The following is a 20887-nucleotide window of genomic DNA, read 5'->3' as shown; positions in this document are numbered from 1 at the left end:
ACAACGGGACCCGTTCCCCAAGCCCATTTCTTGAAAATGCCATTTTGTATGTGTGTGTGTGTGTGTGTGTGTGTGTGTGTGTGTGTGTGTGTGTGTGTGTGTATGTGTGTGTGAGAATTGGGGTTAAGTGACTTGCCCAGAGTCACACAGCTAGTGTTATGTGTCTGAGGCCTGATTTGAACTCAGGTCCTTCTGACTCCAGGGCCGGTGCTCTATCTGCTGCACCACCTAGCTGCCCTGAAAAATGCCATCTTGTCTAAATGGAGGCATCAAAGGGCCCGCTGGGGCTGAGGATTCATGGAATCAGCCCCTCGTAGCCACTGAGGAGGGTTTTGGAGAAAGGCTGGGTGTATGAAAACGGGTGGATGTGTAAGAGGCCACCCTTACAGGCAAAATAGGCCTCTGTAAGTCACAGAGGCGATATTACATGTGAAACACTTTCCTGCCCCTGAAACGCCGTGCCGGTGCTGGCTGTCATCATGTTCTTATCGTAAGGTGCTTCCTCTTGGCGCCCTGGTGACCCTGTACAAGGCCTGGTACTTTGAAAAGAGAGCTGCACTTGGAGATGGAGGGCCTGGGGGCAACATTGGGCCTATCGCCTTTGGGGGTTTGGACCTCAATTTCTTTATCTGTAAAACAAGAGGGTTGTTCTAGAGGGCCTTGAAGGCCCCTTCCAGCTTGGCATTGATGATCCTGGCAGCTAGGAAGGCTTTGGGCCTGACCACATTGCCGGAGGCCAATGGCCAGCTTGGCCCCGAGCCACAGCTGGGCTGTGTGGACAGCTGCCATGTGGTACTGCATCCATGGAGGGAGTCCCCACATGATGAGCCTCTCGGCTGATTGGAGTATGCAAATGTAGCAGCTGTCTGCACTGCTGGTCTGGTCCAGAAGTGATGGCGGCCTGACCCAGGGCAGTGGGCAGTGGGTGTGCAGACCGAGGGGACCATCAAAGAGCATCGTAGAGGGGTGACTGGTGTGGCCTGGTCTGCATGGAGGGGAGAGAAGTCAGAAACAGAAGACCAAACTTGGGGCAGATCTCTGGAGGTGTCACCCTGGGCAAGGGTGGGGATCCAAATGACTTTTCTCTGAGTGGTCACCGGTGACCTGGGCACGTGGGCTCCCTTCAGGCAGATTCCTCACACGGAGGCTAGGCCTTGCTTGATATTTTCTTATCCGCTGGAGGCCTGGCTCTTTGAGCCATCTTGAGCTGGCAGTGCTGAGAACTGCTTAGTCCCATATATGGGGGGCCCCAGAGGCCTGTGAGGTCACTATCCCTGAAATGGTCAGGACAGGCCAGGAGCTCTTTGCCCAGCCGCCCCCGTGCCCAACCAGACCGGGCTTGTCTGACGGCCTCCCCTCATACAGAGGCTTGGGAAAACTTCCCCTTCAGCCGAGGCACCAGAAAAATAGTCTGAGGACCCGTAACTTGGTGCCAGTGGTCACAGGGCCTTTGGGCTTGACTCTTAAATTTCTGGGTGTCTGGTCTGTCATCTGAACGCTGCCCCCTCCTCTGCCTGCCACGACATTGTAAACCAGCCCTTGTGCTGAGAGCCTAAAGCCGAAACATCCAATTCAGAATTGGAACATCCGTCTGTGTATGCGACATTCTGTCCTGGTAGTCCACCACCTCTCTGCTCTGAGGCGTGAGCTGTGCTCCGTTATCCTTCCTCCTTCGTTGTCTCTTCCTCTAAGAGTTCTACAGACTATTCCTGTTTTTTGTAGTCTCTCTCAGTTATCACTGTGGGGGATGAGAGACCTCAGTTGTCTCTTCCTGATAGGGATTTGTAGCATATTGGTGTGTGGCCATTTAGAGTTTACTGTTGGGATTTAAAAAACCATTCGTATACTTAAGCTATTCCACTGATCCACCACTCTATTTCTTAGCCAGTACCAAGCAGTTTGATGATTGCTGCTTTATAATACAATTTAAGATCTGGAATTGCTCGGCCACCTTCCCCTGCATTTCTTTTCATTAGTTCCCTTGATATTCTGGACCTTTTGTTCTTCCACATGAATCTTGTTATTATTTTTTCTACCTCTATAAAATAGTTTTTTGGTAGTTTGATTGGTATGGCACTGAATAAGTAAATTAGCTTAGGTAGAATTGTCATTTTTATTATATTAGCTCGGCCTACCCACGAGCAACTGATGTTTTTCCATTAGTTTAGATCTGACTTTATTTGTGTGAAAAGTGTTTTGTAATTGTGTTCATAGAGTTCCTGGGTTTGTTTCAGGAGGTAGACTCCTAAATATTTTATAATGTCTACAGTAACTTTAAATGGGATTTCTCTTTCTATCTCTTGCTGTTGGGCCTTGTTGGTAATATAGAGAAATGCCTGCGATTTATGTGGGTTTATTTTATAGCCTTCAACTTTGCTGAAGTTGTTTATTATTTCAAGTAGTTTTTCACTTGATTCTCTAGGGTTCTCTAAGTATATCATCATGTCATCTGCAAAGAGTGATAGCTTTGTTTCTTTTTCTCCTATTCTAATACCTTCAGTTTCTTTTTCTTATTGCTAAAGCTAACATTTCCAGTACAGTATTGAATAACAGTGGTGATAATAGACATCCTTGTTTCACCTCTGATCTTACTGGAAATGCTTCTAGCCTGTCCCCATTACATATAATGCTTGCTAAAGGTTTTAGATATATGCTGTTTATTATTTTAAAGAAGACTCCATTTATTACTATGCTCTCTAATGTTTTTAGTAGGAATGGGTGTTATATTTTTTCAGAAGCTTTTTCTGCATCTGTTGAGATGATCATGTGGTTTCTGTTTGTGTTTTGTTTCCTCTTTCTGGTGGTTCCTCCTATCGATTCTAATTCTTACTTACAACATCACTAATGTAAAAATATGTTAAAATATGTTTAATAAGAATGTATATGTATAGCCCATATCAGACTGTGCGCTGTCTTGAGGAGGGTGGTAGGGAGAAAGCCAGAGAAAAATTTAAAACTCAAAAGCTTATGGAAGTGATAGTTGATAATTCAAAATAAATTAATTAAAAATTTGAAAAAAAAAACAGGTTCACATCTTGTGACGCCTTATCTGATAAGGAATGCCCACGGTGCCAGACTTGGGTCAGTCCCCTCCAGGGGTGGGAAGTCAGACCTTCCCTGTGGTACTAGATGCCAGGGTCTCTCACTTGGCAATTTCTCTTCCAATTCTATTTCACATGATGTTCATGTAGGAAGAATGGGCTCTCTTAGCTTTTTACGGCTGCTGAGCATTTAGGTTCCCTTCAGACGAGCGTTGGGGGTTTGGACTGGTTACTTTTATTTGGTGGGGGAGAGGGGTTCAGAGCACCTTGTCATCAGGATGTTTGAGCAAAAGGAGGGCATGGGAAGTCAGAGCTGCCTGAGGGTTGGTCTCTGTGCTCTTGCCGGGGACCGATCCTGGCAGGTTGGCATGGCCTGAGCAGGGCAGGGGGTCGGGTGCAGGCTGGCCACTAAGCTGGGACCCGGAACTGGCTTGGAGTTGAGCCACTGGCCAGTCCATTGTGCTGACTTGGCCTAGCTTCAGTGGTGCCTTCTCCATGAAGACTTCACTAACAGGCTGAGCTCTCTTTTTGCACTGGCACATTGCTCTGTCTGGCTCCGTGTCTTCTTCCCTCTCCTGGACAATGTTCCTTTGTCTTTGTCCTGTCCCTCTCCCCCGAGAGAGGCAGTGTGTCACAGTGGATAGAGCACTAGCCTTGGAGTCAGGATTATCTGGGTTCAAATCCAGCATCTGACATTAGCTCTGTGACCCTGGGCAAGTCACCCAGAATGTCTATTTCTTCATCTGTAAAATGCCTCCGAGGAAGTTTGAGAGAAAAAGAATGCATTCCAAGTATCTGAGGTCTTTTGTAACAGTGGGCTGAAAATAGAAAGGGGGAAATTCCTATGGCATCGTTATCCCCTTTTGGAGCGGGCCAGCTGTTAGCGGTATGCATACGTGCCTGAGTGCGTGCAGGCCCAGTCATGCCTGGTTAAGTCAGATGGGCTGCTGCCACACTCCTGGTGTAGGGCGCCAGGAGGCCCTGTCCTTTTCCCATCCCTCATGTGAAGACGCCTCTAGCTCCAAATGCATGTGGCCCTAAGAGGGGGCGGAAAGTGCAGGATCACTGTGGAACAGCTGCCTGTGTTGGGGGCGGGATCTGTGGCCTGGACAATTCTTTTACTGTCTAGAGCTTGGGAGGAAGCCAGGGCAAGAAGAAAGCAGGGATGAGAGGGTCTGCAGGATCCCCCTCCCTCCACACACTCAGGCTGAGGCCCCTTCCCCTTTAATTCCAAGAGCTGCCAGGAAGCACCCTTGGGTTGGAGTCTATCACCTTCTCTCCTCCCCTCCCCCCAATGCCACATCTGCCTGGCACATTAGAATGTCAGGCCACTGTTAGCCCCAGTGCCACAGCATTCCTGCTCGGGCCTCTTGCCAGGGGGTCCTGCTCCTGGGGGAGCCCGTGCCCAATAGCCCCCTTTCCTCACAGTCAGAGGGGAGCGTGCAGGAGCCTCCTGACTCCGTATGCATACTAGCTGTGTGGGAAGGGTCAGCGGCCGCCGATCGGCACCTTGCATGGCCAGAACCCACAAGTGAAGAAGCAAAGGGAGCCCAGGCTCTGTGTTCAAGCATCGCCGTGCCCCAACATAGCAACAGGGGCAGGCCGGATCCATATAGAGCTAGTCACCAGGAGCAGCTGCTTGGACTGATTTATCTGTTCTTTTTGTGAAGATTGAATGTGGCCCTTGGAGAGGGAGAAGCCTGCCTACAAGAGAGCCTGGGCCTAGGAAAGATGGGTCTGCTCTGTCTAGGACTTCCCAAGGCCCCAGGTGCCCAGACAAACCCACCCATTCCTTCTTTCCTCCCCTCCCCCCAAGGAATTTATGTATTTATTTTCTTTAAAATATATTTTGTATTTTATTTCATTAAATGTTTCCCAATTACATGTAAAAATTTTGTAACAATCCTTTTTTTAAATTTTGAATGTTAAATTCCTCACTCTTGCCCCTTCCTTGAGAAGGCAAGCAATTGAATATCGATTCTATACATGTACAGTCATGCAGAACGGATTTCTGCATTAGCCATATTGCAAAGGAAAACACAGTAAAAAAAAGTTAAAGAAATACAGTTTAAAAACTGTTTCAGTTTGCATTCAGACTCCATCAGTTCTTTCTTTGGGGCAGATAGAAATTTTCATCATGAGTCCTTTGAATTGTCTTAGATCATTGTATTGCTGAGAAGAGCTACTCCTTCCTAGCTGATCTTGATACAATGTTTCTGTTGTTATGTACAATGTTCTCCTGATTCTACTTACTTCACTTTACATCAGTTCATAGAAATCTTCCCAGGTTTTTCAGAAGCCATCCCCCTCAGCATTTCTTTTTTATTTTATTTATTTTTTGGGGGGTGAGGCAGTTGGGATTAAGTGCCTTGCCCCAGGGTCACCCACCTAGTGTCAAGTGTCTAAGGCCAGATTTGAACTTGGGTTCTCCTGACTCTAGGACTAGTGCTGTATCCGCTGCGCCACCTAGCTGCCTCTTCCCCTCAGCATTTCTTATAGCACGATAGTATTCCATCCCAATCTCCTACCACAGCTTGTTCAGCTATTCCCCAGTTGAAGAGCATCCCCTCAATTTCTGATTCTTGGCCACCCCAAACCAGCCCTCCTTTCTTAAGGGCTGTCCTCCCCGCCTTGATAGGAGGATGTTTCTCTGCATGGACATGTGTGTGTTCGTGTGTGCACACGTGCTCAGGGGCACACCAGCTGATGACGGTTGGCTTTCTCCCTGGGATCATAGAAGAGAAGAACCTGGTTGGCAGTGTCTTCTGTTGGCAGCTTCTAGGCCGGGAAAAGGGGCAGAGGGTATCTTGGGGAGCGGAAGAAGGGTAAAAGCTGAATTTATAGCAGGGATTCTTAAGCTGAGGTCCACAAACCCGGTTTTTTGAAAGTGCTTGGATAATTGTGTTTTTCATTATAATTGGCTTCAGGATAATAGTTCGATATAATTGGAGGCGACCGAGGGTGCCACAGTGCATACAAGTCTGGGCGTGGAGTTGGGAAGACCTGAGTTTGAATTTGGCCTCAGATGCATAGTAGCAGTGTGACCCTGGGCAAGTCACTTTACCGCTGCCTGCCTCAGTTTCTTCAACTGTAAAATGAGGATTCAAAACAGCATCTGCTTGCCAGAGTTGCAGGGAGGATCCGATGGGGTGATATTTGCCTAGCACGTAACAGGCTTGTTCCCTTTCCTTCCTCCTTCTGTAATCCTATGGATTTTATATTACACATTTAAAAACCCAGTTCTGAGAAGAGGTTCCTCAACTTTCCCAGACTGTCGCAAGGCCCAGGACCAGAAGAGTTTTGGGACCGCTGCTCTGTAGTCTTAGCCCTGACCACCTGGGTGCTTCAGAAGGTGCCACAGGCTGGTCTCAACTGAGTGCCTGCCACTAGATGTAAATAGAAAGGAACCTGAACTCTGGGGAACCGGGATTTGGTTTGGGAATGTTTAGCATTCCTTCCCCTTCTTTCATTCCACAAATAGGTCCAGAGCGAGCATGAGTTCCAGGCAGGGCCTTGGGTTAAGCACAGAGTCAGAGAGACGACTGGGAGAGGAGAGCCAGGACAGCCCAGGTTCTGACCCCCAGGCCCTGTGGCACTGGGACCGTCCTGGTAAATGAAGGCTGTGGGCAGTGGGCACTGTAGGAATCAGGAGGAAGGGGGAAAATACACTAAGCTTGGTGAACAGTCAGGGAAGGCTTCTGAGAGGAGGTGGCAGACAGGTGGAGAGGAGGGCCTTTCAGATAAAGGAAGTGGTGCGAGCAGAGATGTGCAGGTGGCATATTAAAGGGCCTGCCCCCCAGCAAAGGGGATGTGTGGCAGTGGTAGATAAGGGTGGTGTAGGTAGCTGGTGCTAGATAATGGAAGACCTTGAACAATTCTTGGAGTTTGAGATGGAAACGTTCCACATCCCAGCACCAAGGTGGTGAGTTCTGGTCTGCCCTGCGTGCTGGGAGGGGAAAGAGGGGCTTCCTATGACAAAGCTGCCATTTCCTGGCGTGGGCCCCCCACCCTCAGCCATCCTGCTGCTGGCGGGGCTACCGGGGCCCGAGCCTGCGGGCTCCCCTTCATCCTTGGAGTTGAGAAGCCAGTGCGCAGCCCGCTTCGGGACAGATCTTCCTTGGAGCTATCAGTCCCCCAGCCCTGTCTGTCTGATGAAGAGGGAAAACGGTCTGCCGACCAAGCTGCTCTTGCCTTCCGTAATCCGAGCTGAGAGGCTTCGGTAGTGGTTTCTCCTCCTCTCGTCACTTCCAGGTCCCTCACACAGACAGCCAGAATTTCTTTCCCCTGGACCATCCCCAGGGATTCTTGGCTTTGGGAGGAGATTGGAGCCCAGCACATTGCTGCCCAAAGGTTGTTCCTAGTGAAGCAGAAAGGGGTACTGCTGCTCGGGACAGGAGGCCTGCACAGTCGCAGTCTTGTGGACAGGGTGGGGGTGTCTGGAAAGATCAGAAGCCTCTCAGAGTCCAGAGAGACCTGGCGCTGAGCCCAAGCGCCTCCACCACCACTTTTATCTAGGGGTGATCTTGGCTTCTCAGAAACGGTGATTTCCTTCTTTTTAGGTTTAAAATGTTTTATTGCCGTCTTTTGTTTTTATCACAACGACCCTTTCCTATTATGTCCCCTATTCCCCCCCCCCCCAATAAACACCCTTCCTGGTAAAACGAGAAATTGTTCAAGAGAACCAGTGGACACCAGAGCCACATTTGACGGCGTATACAACACTGGACATCTGTAGGCCCCCATTTCTCATCACGTCTTCGTGTCTTTTCGGGTTTATCTGAGTGTGGCTGCCATTCACTGTCACAGTCCTTGGGGCCATCTTTCTCCTAGTTATGAATTCCACTCACCTTTACTTCATATGTCTCCCTGTGCTGCTCAGAATTCCTCGTGTTTGTCTTTTTTTTTTTTAAGAAACTGAACCTACAGCTTGATCAGTAGAGGAAATTTTCCTCTACTAACACAGGTCAGCATCCCCTCTGCAGCCAGCCCCCCAAGCCAGAGGGAGGACTGGAACCCCATTCTGTGGGCGCTCCTGGGCTGCTTCTTACTTACCCCATTCACACAGCACAGTTTTTCAGCCATTCCCTAATCAATGGATGGGCACCAGCTTGGTTTCGATTTCTTTGCTACCACAAAAAGCACTTCTGGGAATATTTTGGTATGTGGAACCTTTCTTTCCATCTTTGGCCTCCTAAGGACATTCAGTGATGTGACCTCTGGGTTAAAGGGTATAAACAGTTGAGTGCAGGGGTCTTTGCACTACTGCCCACCCCACCCCATCCCCACTGCTTGTTTTAGTGCTGCTGGCCAGCAAAGAATGATTTTCACATTTTTAAGGAAAATAAAATTTTCCTTAAACACAGAAGACCCATTCTTAGCCACATGGTGATAGAAAGCTCTGAGCCATCGGCTGCATTTCGGTTTTTTTCTGAGCAAGAAGCCATTCCCCAGGGTTTTCCAGAATGTTTGGATCAGTTCAGGCATTAGCCAACTGCATGGAAGCTTAGCTGTCTCTTCATAGGCCCTCTGATATTGAATGGATGAAAGAAAAAACCTTGATTAAGCACTTAGTAAGCCCCAGGCCCTGTGCTGAGCTCTGGGGATGTGCATGCCAAAGGGAGCGGCTCTGCTCTCTATACTGCACCAGCTCATTGGGGGAAGTACATAAAGGGGAACTGTGGCCTGGGAGGGTATTTTGATTTGTGGCAGCAGTGTGGCGGCCGTGGGCTTTGTTCTCCGGCCCCCACCACTCGGAACGTCTTTGGGTTGGTGAGTGGCACTGGGGGTGGAGTGACAGTGGTTTCCCCTATCTATGGTAGGTGTGTGGTGGCAGGGCAGACTGGCTGCACTGAACTGGTTCTGTTTGTAATACTCTTTGGCAGTTTGCGGAGTGTGAGGTAAAGGCTCAGAGTTGTTTTTAAAAGTCATATTTCTTTTTATTGGTGATTTGGAGAATTTCTTTGTTATGGTTGTTGAGCATTTGTAAATCTTTCAAAAACCATTTGGAACTTTAGTGTGTTCATCTGTAAAATGGGTATAATCTTTATACAATACCTCACGGGATTGTGGTGCAGAATGTGCTTTCCTTATCCAAAAACCCTCTGTGAATGGCACCTGTTAGGTCCTGTGGTCTGAGGCGCAGAAGTGACATCAGAGAGCTAGTGGTATTTTTTTTGTCCTGATAAGTTTAAAAACAATTTTTAAAAATTTAAAAACAATTATGAACTTAACAAATACATTTCCTTATACAAAAAAAAAAGAACAGCAAAAGGAATTGTATACAAAACCGCAAACTTCTCTGAGATACTTTTTTGTATTGCTTGAATTACCCTACCCCAGCAGAAGTCTGACCTGGATTCAGTCTGGGTGGTGGGGCAGGGGGTTTGCCTGCTGGTTATTTCTCCGCTCTTTCCCCACCGCAACCCACTTGTCTTCCCATTTCAGAGGGCAACCTTGCTGGTTTTCACTTCTGCTATTTCTTCAATTCGGGGGACTGGTTTTCCTGGGCCCTCCACCCATGTTTTCCTGTCCCTGGGAGGCAGGTGCCCTCCTAACTGGGCTGGAAGGGGCCTTCCTTCCTCTTTGCTTTTCATAAGGCTATAGATTTGGGTTCAGATCCTATCTGTTTTGAATAATTTTGTATTATTTTTCAGATGAAAGTACCCAGGGGCCCTCTTACAAATGGACACCTCTCCCCAAAGCTACCTTAATTTTTTTTTTTAGGCAATTAGGGTTAAGTGACTTGCCCAGGGTCACACAGCTAGTAAGTGTTTAACTGTTTGGTCTGAGGTCGGATTTGAATTCAGGTCTTCCTGACTTCAGGGCCAGTGCTCTATCCACTGCGCCACCCAGCTGCCCTGCTACCTTAAATTATAAATAATCTGTGGGTCAGCTTCCATTCGAAACCATAGCTCACAAGCCCAAACTCCCATGCCCACTTTCATTCTTTTACTAGTTCAAAGCAAAGACATGTGATCAAACCATAGAGCAGAAAGGGGACCAAGATCCCTTTATAAATGGGGGTGCTAGGGGATACCCCACATGGCCAGGGAATGAATGGACACGCATAGGCAGTGCCCAGCTGGGAAATGCACGTGAGTAACAGACACCCATGGGCAGGGCAGCTCCCAGCTGGGATGGTGCAGTCCCCTGGAGGCTTCCCCCGCCTGGCCATCTCCCCTGGGCTGCTGCTCTCTGCTGCCACCTGCTGGTCTTGATTTGCAGTGCCGTTCCCCTGCTGCTGCAGCTCCTAGGAAGATCTTCCCTCTGGGAAGCGCATGGCCTCAAGCTGTGTTAGAGATCCTTAGAGGTCTAGACCCCAGCCTACTTCACTCAGCCAGCTGGGTGGGAAAGCCCTTAGGTATTTAGATCTGTCTCTTGACCAGTCTAAAATTGTATTTGACTTTTCACTCTCAAGACACTAGTTATGGTTTAAGTGGAAAAGGAAGGAGACAAATAAGCATTTATATAGCACCTACTGTGTGCCAGAAACTGTGCCAAGTGCTTTACCAATACCTTGTTTGAGCCTAACAACAGTCACCCAGGGAGGTAAATGCTGCTATTATCCCCATTTTATAGTTGAAGAAACTGAGGCAGACAGGTTAAGTGACTTACCTAGTCACACAGCTAGGAAGTAGCAGGGACTGGATTTGAATTCAGATCTTCCTGTTTCCAGGGCTAGCACGCTAGCCATTAGCTGGGTGAAGCTAGAGGACTGGTGATGACTGCTCCTCACTGTCACTGCCAGAAATCAATCTGCTGTGCTGCGTGCAGAGCAAAAGCTGAGCTGGTGGGCAGCTGTGTGTCTGACTTAGGTGGTGTTCCTGCCAAGCTCTGTCCCTCTGGCGTCCTCCAGGCAGCAACAACAGATATTTGGACAGGATTCCCAAGTGTGTGTGCGCTCATGTATGCCTGTGTGCACATGTGCATGTGTGTACATGTGTATGCAGGTCTGTGTGCACTCATGTGTGCATGCATGTGTATGTATGTAGGAGAGAGAGGAATTGAGGGGAGCAGGAGGTAACAGACAGAATTGGGGGGAGGAGAGCAGTTGACCAGAAATGTTGATGACACAATCCTAGATGGTCAGAGCTGACAGGGGCCTCGTGAGGTTGGACCCCTTCATTTTCTAGATGAGGAAGCCAAGCCCAGAGAAGGTGGTGAGCTGCTCTGGGTCACACAGCGATGGAGGGACTTCCCAGGGATCAGAACCCAGGCTCTGACTTTCCCCCCCAGAAGCTCCCCAGAGGTCAGTGCCGGCCACGACAGCAGCAGGCAGTCTCCACTGCAGCAGGTTTCCAGCAGAGCCCTGGCAGTGAGCATGTTGGCCTCTCTGCCCTCAGGGAAGCTTTGCTCATGAGCTTCCTCCTTGGGGGGCGTTTGTACCTGGCCTAGGCCTCCATGTAACTCCTTCCTCTTGTGTTCTTTGTCCTCAGGAACGTGGGTGAGCAGCTGTGCTGACCGCCATGGACCCAGACTGCTATGCCAGCATGCAGGTGGGCATGCGTGTGGTGCGAGGAGTAGACTGGAAATGGGGCAACCAGGACAACGGCGAAGGGAACGTCGGCACCGTGGTGGAGGTCGGCCGGCAGGGCAGCCCCACGACGCCTGACCGAACGGTGGTGGTCCAGTGGGATCAGGGTATCAGGACCAATTACCGGACTGGCTTCCAGGGCGCCTATGACCTCCTGCTCTATGACAATGCCCAGATAGGTAAAGTGAGGCCCGGTGGGGGGAGGCAGAGAGAAGGGAAATGGTGATAGTAGTAGCTAATGTTTGTGAAGCACGTTGAGGTTTGCAAAGCCACAACCCTGGGAGGGAGGTGCTATTCTTATCCTCACTTTACAGATGAGGAAACTGAGGCAGAGATTAAATGACTTGCCCAGGGTCGCACAGCAAATCAGTATCAGACGCTGCATTTGAACAAGGTCTTCCTGGCTCTGGGTCCAGGGCTCTGTCGACTCAAAGACATTGAGGTTGGGAATTAGGGCCAATGGTCTCTTGCACCCCTGGAGTCGGGCGTGGCTGGGTTCAGGAATCAGTGGGGGCAGCGGCCAGGCCAAGGGTCTCCTTGCCGCTTGGACTCGGCGGCCCCCTCTTTACAAGCCGTGGAGGGAGGGGGCCGTCTCTGTCCGCCTTCACGGCTCACAGAGCGTTCTCGTGCCCCAGGGTGGGTGGGGGGAGCGGCGGGTGAGCAGGCGCTGCCCCCGCAGGCGTCCGCCATCCCAACATCATCTGCGACTGCTGTAAGAAGCACGGGCTGAGGGGCATGCGCTGGAAATGCAAGATCTGCTTCGACTACGACCTCTGCACCCAGTGCTACATGAACAACAAGCATGATCTGTTGCACGCCTTCGAACGCTACGAGACCGCACACTCGCGCCCGTGAGTTACACGTGCCCCCCTCCCGCCCCTCCACCCGCCGCCTCCTGTTTTCATGAGGGACGCAGGCAGGGGCTGAGCACTGAGCGCCGCGTGCCGGGCCAGCCTTTGGGATGCACGCCTGGCTCAGGGACACCCTGGGAAAGTCTGCTTGGCACTGCAGATGTGCTCTTCCCTGGGAGCACCTGGGGACTAGTCACCAAAGAGGAAATACGAATAATAATGACTGACATTTATAAAGTACCTACTGTGTGCCAGGCACCATGCCAAGTGCTTTACAAACGTTGTTCGTTTGCTCCTCACCACAGCCCTGAGAGATAGATGCTACTATGATCCCCATTTGACAGATGAGGAGACTGAGGCAGACTAAGGTGAAGGGACTCCCGTCCAGGGTCACACAGGGTCTCCCTGGTTCCAGGCCTGGCGCTCTGTGCAGTGCGGTGCTCCCTGGACACCCCAGCAAGGAACATGAGCTAGATAAAGTTAGCACACACAAGGCGCTCTGGGAGAAAGGGCACAGGCAGTCGGGGGGGACTCAGAATACCTGCAGAGGCTCCATGCAGAAGGTGGTGTTTGGGCTGCAGGGACTTTGTAACATGGAGGTGAGGTGGGAGGGCATCCCAGGCATGGAGCATGGCTGTTGCAAAGGCCTGGTGATGGGAAATGAGTGGTCTGTGTGAGGAAGAGAAAGGCCAGTTCGGTTGCGTTGCAGTAAGTGGAAGGGTGGGGGGGCCGGGCAGGGTGGGGCAGGCAGAGAATGCCTAGTCAGGGCCAAGTGGGCTGGGGCTTCAAGGGCGAAGCTGAGAGGCTCCTGCTTTGTGGGAGAGGCAGGAGGAAGAACTAGCTTGGGTTGAGTATGGGGAGTCCCATGGTCAAATCTTGGCTTAAGGAAAGTGATTTGGGAGCAGTGTGTGAGATGGCCCGGGAGGAGGTGAGTTAAGAGGTGATGAGGGCCGCGTGAGCAGAGGTGTCGGCAAGCGAGGGAGAGCGAGGAGGCCGGCGCGGGGCTGAGCTGGGGAGCGGGGGACACCGAGGGACGGCGGAACCTCCAGTGGCGGGTGCCACAAGCTCTCTTCGGCCCAAGAGAGTTTGGGGGAAAAGGCCTCCCTTGCTCTGGAGGCCTGGGCTACCTCTCTGCCACCCCAGCCCTTTAGCTTTGCTCTGAGTGCGAGGGTGCCCTTCTCCCTAGGTCGGGACCGTGAGAGTAGGAGCCGGGGCATTCTCCCAGGGTGCGTGAATCCATTCAGGCCCTCCTCTGCTTCCTGAGGATGCCTTCAGGGATGGAGCTGCCTTGTGACTGAGGGGTGGCTGGAGGACACTGCTGGGCTGGCCTGCCTACAGTAGGAAATGCCCAGGCTAGACCCTCCCAGCCCCTAGCGTGGCTGGGCCATCCCAGGAGAGTGGCAGCCCATGGCCCCCCCCTGTGCCGAGGGCTGCTCAGGCCTCCTGCTTCCTGTTTCCTGAGGCTCAGAGCCAGGCTCGTTCAGGGGCAGGAGGAGTGGGATTGGCCAGGACCTGGAGGAGATACACAGGTTTTGTGTCTTGGGTTGTTGGCCTGGACGCTCTGGGCGCCTGAACGGAACTATAATAAATCACCCCGTCGAGATTAACCCAGTCCAGCCCCGTGACAGCTGAATCCTTAGGAAATGGAATCGGGAAGGGGAAGGCCCTACCACACACACCTTAGACTAACCAGAGGCTGGGAAATGGGGCCAGCCTGGGAAGCCAGAACCTGGGAGCTGAAGGTGCCAGGCCTCCCCCCCCCCCGCCCCCGTAAGGCTTCAGTGTTTACAGGGCTTTTGCACAAGTTACTGCTTTTGAGCCTTACTGGTGAGATAGGTGCCATAGGGATCATCCCCATTTTACAGATGAGAAAACTGAGGCCCCCAGAGGTTCAGTGACTTGTCTGTGGTCCCACAGCTCTAAGTGTTGGGCAGGAGAATTTGAACCCAGGTCTGGATAGCTCCATATAAATGTTGCCTCTCCTCCTCAGCCCTTGAGGAGCAGCAAGGGAAGTGCTCCTAAGCCTCGCCATCCTAGCACTGAATGTGGGGTGAAGTCCCAGCTCTGCCCCTCATATTGGTGTGACTTGGAGTAAGACATTTGCTATCTCTCGGGCCTCAGTTTCCCCCCTCTAAAATCAGGGCGTTGGACCAGAGGACTCCCAAGTCTCCTCTTTCACCTTTAAGTCTATATGTAGAGCCCCAAGACAGGAAGCCCCCCCCCGGGGGGTTCCTGCAGCTTCCTTCCCAGCTGTGTGCCCCCAGCTCCCTCGGGGCACTGCTGCCCTTGGGTCTGGGCACCAAGTTTGCCCAGACCCTCCTGGCTTCTTGCTTCCAGGTTGCTCTGTGGTCATAGCTGGGGAGCTGAAAAGGACACAGTGTGTGGAGTGAGGCCTGGACGTGGCCCTGATGTGATTGCTAGTGGGGGGTCCCTGCTTTCCATGTAGCCCCACTGGTAGATTCCAGAAGGAGCCCATTGCCCTAGGCCTAGGGGCTGCCATCCCAGGCCTCTTCCCTGTGGTGGCTGCTGAGGGCCAGGGGAAGGCTCCACCTGGGTGGCGGGGAGCCCTCAGAGCCTCGGCCTCCTGATGAGGGAGCAGCGAGGGCCCACTGACATCGGGGTAGGGGCAGGCCTCACCAACCCAGTGACTCCACCAGTCCGGTTTCGTAGAGCCAGAGTGCACAAGTTAGAAGGAAACTCCCCCCCATGGGGCACACGTAGCAATAGAAGCCAAGCAGGCTGGGGAGTGCCCAGAGGTAAGCGAGAGCCTGTGTCTGTAGACTCCCGGGCCTGGGCTCTCTAGAGCAAGCTGAAGGTGACGGGATCATTGATGTGGGGCCGAAAGGGCCTTGGAGTCCAGCGAGCCCAACCTCCTCCTTTTACGGACGAGGAAACTAAGGCAAACGGGTTAAGAAACTTGCCTAGGGTCACACAGCCAGTAAGTGTCCAGGGCAGGATTTGAACTCAGGTCTTCAAGTCCACTGGGTCAGACCCTGTCTTGTTCAGACTGGGGCCATCTCCCCTCCTTCCATGCTCCACCTCTGGGAACTGTTGGGAAGGTCAGGAATTTGGACACTTGCTTTCTCCACAGGCAGGGAGACTGGATGACCCCTAGGAGCCACCCCTGGTCCGTTGGCCTGTGCCTGAAGGGTCTTCCAGCCCCTCATGAGCAATTATCAGCTGTCCGCCTTGTGCCCGGGGTTGGGCTCTCTCCATGCCCGCTGTGCCCCACAGGCCGTGAGGGGCTGGCTAACATCCTCCCTCATTTAGAGGCCACAGGTCTTCCCGCGTGCTCCTGGACACTCCCTGAATGTGGTAGCGGCAGTTGGCTTGCTGCTTTGGCCCTTAGCCCAGTCTCTTCAGTTTCCAGCCCCAGCAAGGGTGTGACTCATCCAAGGTGCTGTCACTAGTCAGGATGGAGCCCTTCTTAGAGGCAGAATGACAGGCAGCGCCAGGCCCAGAGCTGGGGGTAGGGTGGTAGGTGGGAGGGTGCGTCAGCCAGTGGACCCCAGCAGAGCCAGGGCTGCAGCCGCAGGGGAACCCCACAGGGGTGGACCCAGGGCCAGACGGGCAAGTCCAGGAAAAGTGTCCACAGGCTGTAGAAAGTGCCCAGCTAGCCACCCCCCCAGCCCATACTCTCTCATTCATGTTTTGGGGACCAGTCTGAACAGGAAAGAGAACCTGGCCTTGGCTGTGCTGCTCAGGGCAGTGTAGAGCAAGGCAGCGAGGCTGGCCCTCTCCGGGCAGACTGAGCACAGCCACGCCGGCAGACTTCCTGTTCCTAGCACATGGCACACCATCATCTGCAGCCCCTGTGCCCTTGCCAGGGCTGCGGAAAACAATCCCCCTTTTCATCATCCCTGAGGTTGGGCCCAGGAGCTTCGCCCTCTCCCATGCAGGCCTGTGCCTCCTCTGTCTGAGCTGCCCAGAGCGCTAGGAGGTTAAGGGATTTGCCTAGAGTAGCGCGGCCATGAGGATGGCTGTCTGTCCACCAGGCCTGCTGCCTCTCTAGCTCCCTTAAAGGCTCCCTCCCTACCCCAGCCAAAGTGCAGTCTGGTCCCCATGCCCCATCTCGTGTGTTCGTTGGATATTAACTTAGCTGAGTCCTTGCTGTCTCCTCCCCTGTTTGGTATATAGTAGGTGCTTAATAAAAGCTCATTGGAATGGTTGCAGTGCAGAGCAGGCAGGGGGAGGGGAGTGCAGCTCTAAGTAGAGCACGTGATGTGCAGGGCAGGCCTCATGTGCGGGACAGGCAGTAGGGGTCAGGTTAGCACAGTCCCTGGCTGGAAGCTGGGTTTGGTTTTTTAACCATGTGACTGCCTGAGCTGTCCAAAGGATCTTGAGGAAAAACCAGTGGTTGAAGCCCGCATCAGGCTGTGGTTTGCTGGGGCCTGGCTGGCCTGGCAGCTGGCTCTCTGGCCTCTGCGTCTCTGAGAAGGGGATGGAGCTGCGGACCAAGCCAGGCGAGCGCTCGTGGTCAGACAAGGGGGCCCGGTTTGAGCAGATCTGTAGCTCTGGACAGAATCAAGGAATAGGGGACCTTGGGACCATGGGACCTCAGGACAAGTCACATAACTCCCCGGCCAAGGGCTTCTTCTGCCGCCACCTTCCTTTTGGAGTGCCTGGGACTGAGCGGAAGGACCTTGGCCTATGTAGGACGTCGGATTGTCACAGTTGTGGTAGACAGCTTCAGAGCCAAGATGAGCCCCACAGGTCCCTGTTTAAGCCCTGACCCAAGCTCCGGGGAGCCTCTCTTTGCAGACCTGCCCCCTTCTCCCTTCTGTCCCCCCTGGCTTCAGGTAACCTGAAGCATTTCCTCGAATTGAGCTGGTCACTCACTCCTGGACCTGCTCCAGCTTACCCAGGTTGCAGTTTTTAAGCCCCTCCTCATCCCAGGGAGGTGTTCTAGTGCTAGGGCTGCAAAGTCCTTGTCCTCAGGGAACTTACAGGTGTCCAGTTCTGGATACGGTGTTCTAGATGTGATGCGACCAGCCCCTGACAGTCTTCTCTGTCCCTTTGGCTTCTGTAGATGGGTGATGCCAAGGTCACATCTGCCTCCTGGGCTGCCTTGTTCATGTTGAACACGCACTTATCCCAACCCTGGCCTCTGCGGGCATAGATGACTCTTGGAACTGCCAAGAGAACTTTACATTTATCCTGGTTAAATCTCATTCATTTGGGTCCCCAGTGCCAGCTCAGCATCTTTGTGGAATGCGATCAGTTGTCTTGCTTCCCAGCTGGGTGCCATCCATTTGCTATCTTTGCTTTCATAGGTGTTATTGATCAAAATGGAAACACAGACCAGAATAAAAGGACTGAGCCCTGTGGCACTAACCTAGAGCCAGTCCTTTGGGCTGATCATGATCCATTGATCCATGACCTTTGGGAATGGCAGAGCAGCAGCTCCTGGTCTGCATGGTGGACTTTATGTTTTTTAATAGTGTTTTGTTTTTCATTTATAGCAGCTCTTTCTGTGGTGGCCAAGAATTGGAAATTGAGAGGATGCCCATCAGTTGGGAAATGGCTGAGCAAGTTGTGGTATATGAATGTAATGGAATACTATTGTTCCATAAGAAATGATGAGCAGGCAGACTTCCGAAAAACTTGGTGAGACTTGTATGAATGAAGTGAGCAGAACCAGGAGAACATTGTACACCGTAACAGCCACACTGTGCGATAGCTGACTACATAGACTTGGCTCTTCTTGGCAGTGCGAGGATCTAAGACAGCTCCAAGAGACTCGTGATGGAAAATGCTGTCCACATCCAGAGAAAGAACTATGGAGTCTGAAGGCAAATTCAAGGACATTATTTGCTCTTTTTTTTTTTTGGTTTTTCTTTCTTGTGGTTTTTCCTTTTTGTTCTGATTCTTCTTCTTTCGCAACATGGCTGATGTGGAATTATGTTTAATATGATCGTACATGTATAGCCTATATCAGATTGCATGCCATCTTGGAGAGGGAAGAGAGGAGGAAGGGGGGCAGAATTTAGAGCTCAAAATTTTATAAAAGTGAATGCTAAAAACTAAAAATAAGTTAATTAATTTTTTAAAATAGTGTTTTATTTCCCCCAGTTATTTGTAAAGACAATTTTTAGCATTCCTTTTTACAAAATTTTGAGTTCCAAATGTTTCTCCCTTCCTCCCTTCCCCCTTCCTAAAATGGTAAGCAGTTTGATATAGGTTATATATGTGCAGTCATGGAAAGCATATTTCCATATTAGTCATGTTGTGAAATAAGAAAGACCCAAAAGGAAACGCACGCGTGCACACACACACACACGCGCACGCACACACACACAGAGTGAAAATAGTGTGCTTCGATCTGCATTCAGACTCCGTAGTTCTCTCTCTGGATGTGGATAGCATTTTCCATTGTGAGTCTTTTGGAATTGTCGTGGATCATTGCATTGCTGAGAAGAGCTGAGTCATTCATAATTGATCGTCGCCCAGTGTGGCTGTTACTGTGTACAATGTTCTCCTGCCTCTGCTTTGCAGCAGCTCACACGAGTCTTTTCGGATTTTTCTGAAATCTGCCTGCTCATCATTTCTTCTTGCACAATAGTATCCGTTACGTGAGGGGCGTTAGTGAGGGACTCTGACGGATGCCTTGCCGGAGTCCTTGCCGTTCCCTCTTAAAAAGAAGAAATTAGATCATCCCATGTGACTTTTTAATGACCCCGTGCCAGCTCAGGGCCACCCCTGCTTCGCTTTCACAGAGCTGCCTTTTAACACGGTTTGGAATATTCTCCAGGAGCTGGCATCGGGTGCCCTTGTGCTGTCGATCTCAGAGTCCAGATGTTTTTGCCCCTTTCTGCCCCATGGCCCCTTTTCATCGGGCTTGCCTCTCTTCTCCATTTCCTCTCAAGACCCGAGCTCCCAGGGCTGCCTCAGTGGTCTCTCACAGGATTTTGGAACTAGAGCTGGGAGGGCCCCCAGCTTGGGTGGGGGTATCCAGCCCAACTCCCCCATTTTACAGATGAAGAAACCGAGGTGCAGGGGAGTTAACTTTGCTCAAGGTCACGTGGACCGTGAGCGTCAGAGGTGGGCTTTGAATCCAGGCTCCGGCCGCCACTTCCCACCCCGTGAGATGGACTGTCCCAGAGTCATGGCACGTGTCCACTTATGGCCAGCCTTCTCTCCCCTTCATCTGTTACAGTCTCTAAAATGGCACACTCCCTTCTTCTCAAGTTGCAGTCCATCAGTAAGCATTTATTAAATGCCTACTGTGTGCCAGCTGAAGGCCTTTCTGTAGCCAGGAGTGGCGTGAGGCTAGATTCTTGGTTGGGTCTGCGGGAGGGGGGAGGTTCCCCTGCGTCTACGCCGAGGTCACGGCTTCTCCTCCCCCCCCCGCCGGGGCTGCCCTTTGCTTTGCCTGGGAGTGAGCAGTACTTGTTCATCAGTGTTAGAGAGCATAACGATGACAATGGTGGGGGTGGGGGGGAGGAAGGGAAGAAGTGTTACGTGCCAAGCATTCTACAAGTAGTATCTCCTTTGATCCTCACAACAACCCTGGGGGTAGGTACTATTATTATCCCCATTTTACAGTTGAGGAAACAGGCAGACCAAGCAGGGTCACCCAGCTAGTTGGAGTCTGAGGCCAGATTTGAGCTCAGGTCTTCCCGACTCCGGGCGGGGTGTTCTGTCTCCTGCACCCCTTGGTTGCCAGGGGAGGAAGATGCCTAAGAAGAAAGCTGTCCCTGACCTGGGGGCCTCCCCTCACTCTGGGGGAGGGAGGTGTGGGGCCAGCCCAGGGTTCAGCACCACGCTCTCTTGCAGAGTCCCTGTGAGTGCCCGCCACAACCTGCCACGAATCACCCTGCGGGGCATCTTCCAAGGTGCCAAAGTCCTCCGGGGCCCAGACTGGGAATGGGGCAATCAGGATGGTGAGTGGAAAGAGGGAGTATGGGGCGGGCCTAGAACCCTGCTTTCCCACCTGCAGCGATAGTCCCTGTGCCTACAGGTAGCCTGGCACCAGGGAAGCTTGCAATCTGTTCCTGCCAAGGCGGGAAGAGCAGGCCCCCGGGGGCAGAATTGGGCCCTGGGGACCTGAGAGGGAGGCAGCCTTGGGGAGGCAGCTTGCCCTGGGAGGAGGAACACCTGGCATTGTCTTCCCAGGGGGCGAGGGGAAGCTGGGTCGCGTGATCGACATCCGCGGATGGGACGTGGAGACGGGCCGCAGCGTGGCCAGCGTGAGCTGGGCCGACGGCACCACCAACGTCTATCGCGTGGGTCACAAGGGCAAGGTGGACCTCAAGTGTGTGGTGGAGGCGCCAGGAGGCTACTATTACAAAGAACACCTCCCGAGGCTAGGTATGGGCAGGTGATGCCCAAGGACCCGTGGCCCTCCCACGTCACAGGGGTTAGAGGCACAGTGCCAGCGATGGAGAAAGTCACATAAAGTTTTGGGCCTTCCCTTCATACCACAGAAGTCTGAACTTTTTTCTTTTTCTCTTCTGGGTTAT

The 20887-nt window shown here is 52.0% G+C and overlaps 1 protein-coding gene across 1 annotated transcript in view; it reads left to right on the top strand.

Moving 5' to 3' along the window:
• MIB2 (MIB E3 ubiquitin protein ligase 2) overlaps positions 1-20887 on the top strand; it is a 47556-nt gene that overhangs the window by 19438 nt on the left and 7231 nt on the right. The window contains 4 exon segments of the mRNA XM_020976128.2: positions 11477-11753; positions 12254-12425; positions 20202-20308; positions 20541-20735. Coding sequence (XP_020831787.1) covers positions 11507-11753; positions 12254-12425; positions 20202-20308; positions 20541-20735 — 721 coding nt within the window. The 5' untranslated portion in view covers positions 11477-11506.

Source organism: Phascolarctos cinereus, unplaced genomic scaffold (assembly GCF_003287225.1).
Source record: "Phascolarctos cinereus isolate Bilbo 61053 unplaced genomic scaffold, phaCin_HiC Scaffold_726;HRSCAF=1367, whole genome shotgun sequence".
NCBI classification, from domain to species: Eukaryota; Metazoa; Chordata; class Mammalia; order Diprotodontia; family Phascolarctidae; genus Phascolarctos; species Phascolarctos cinereus.
This window is presented reverse-complemented; position numbering and strand designations above follow the sequence as displayed.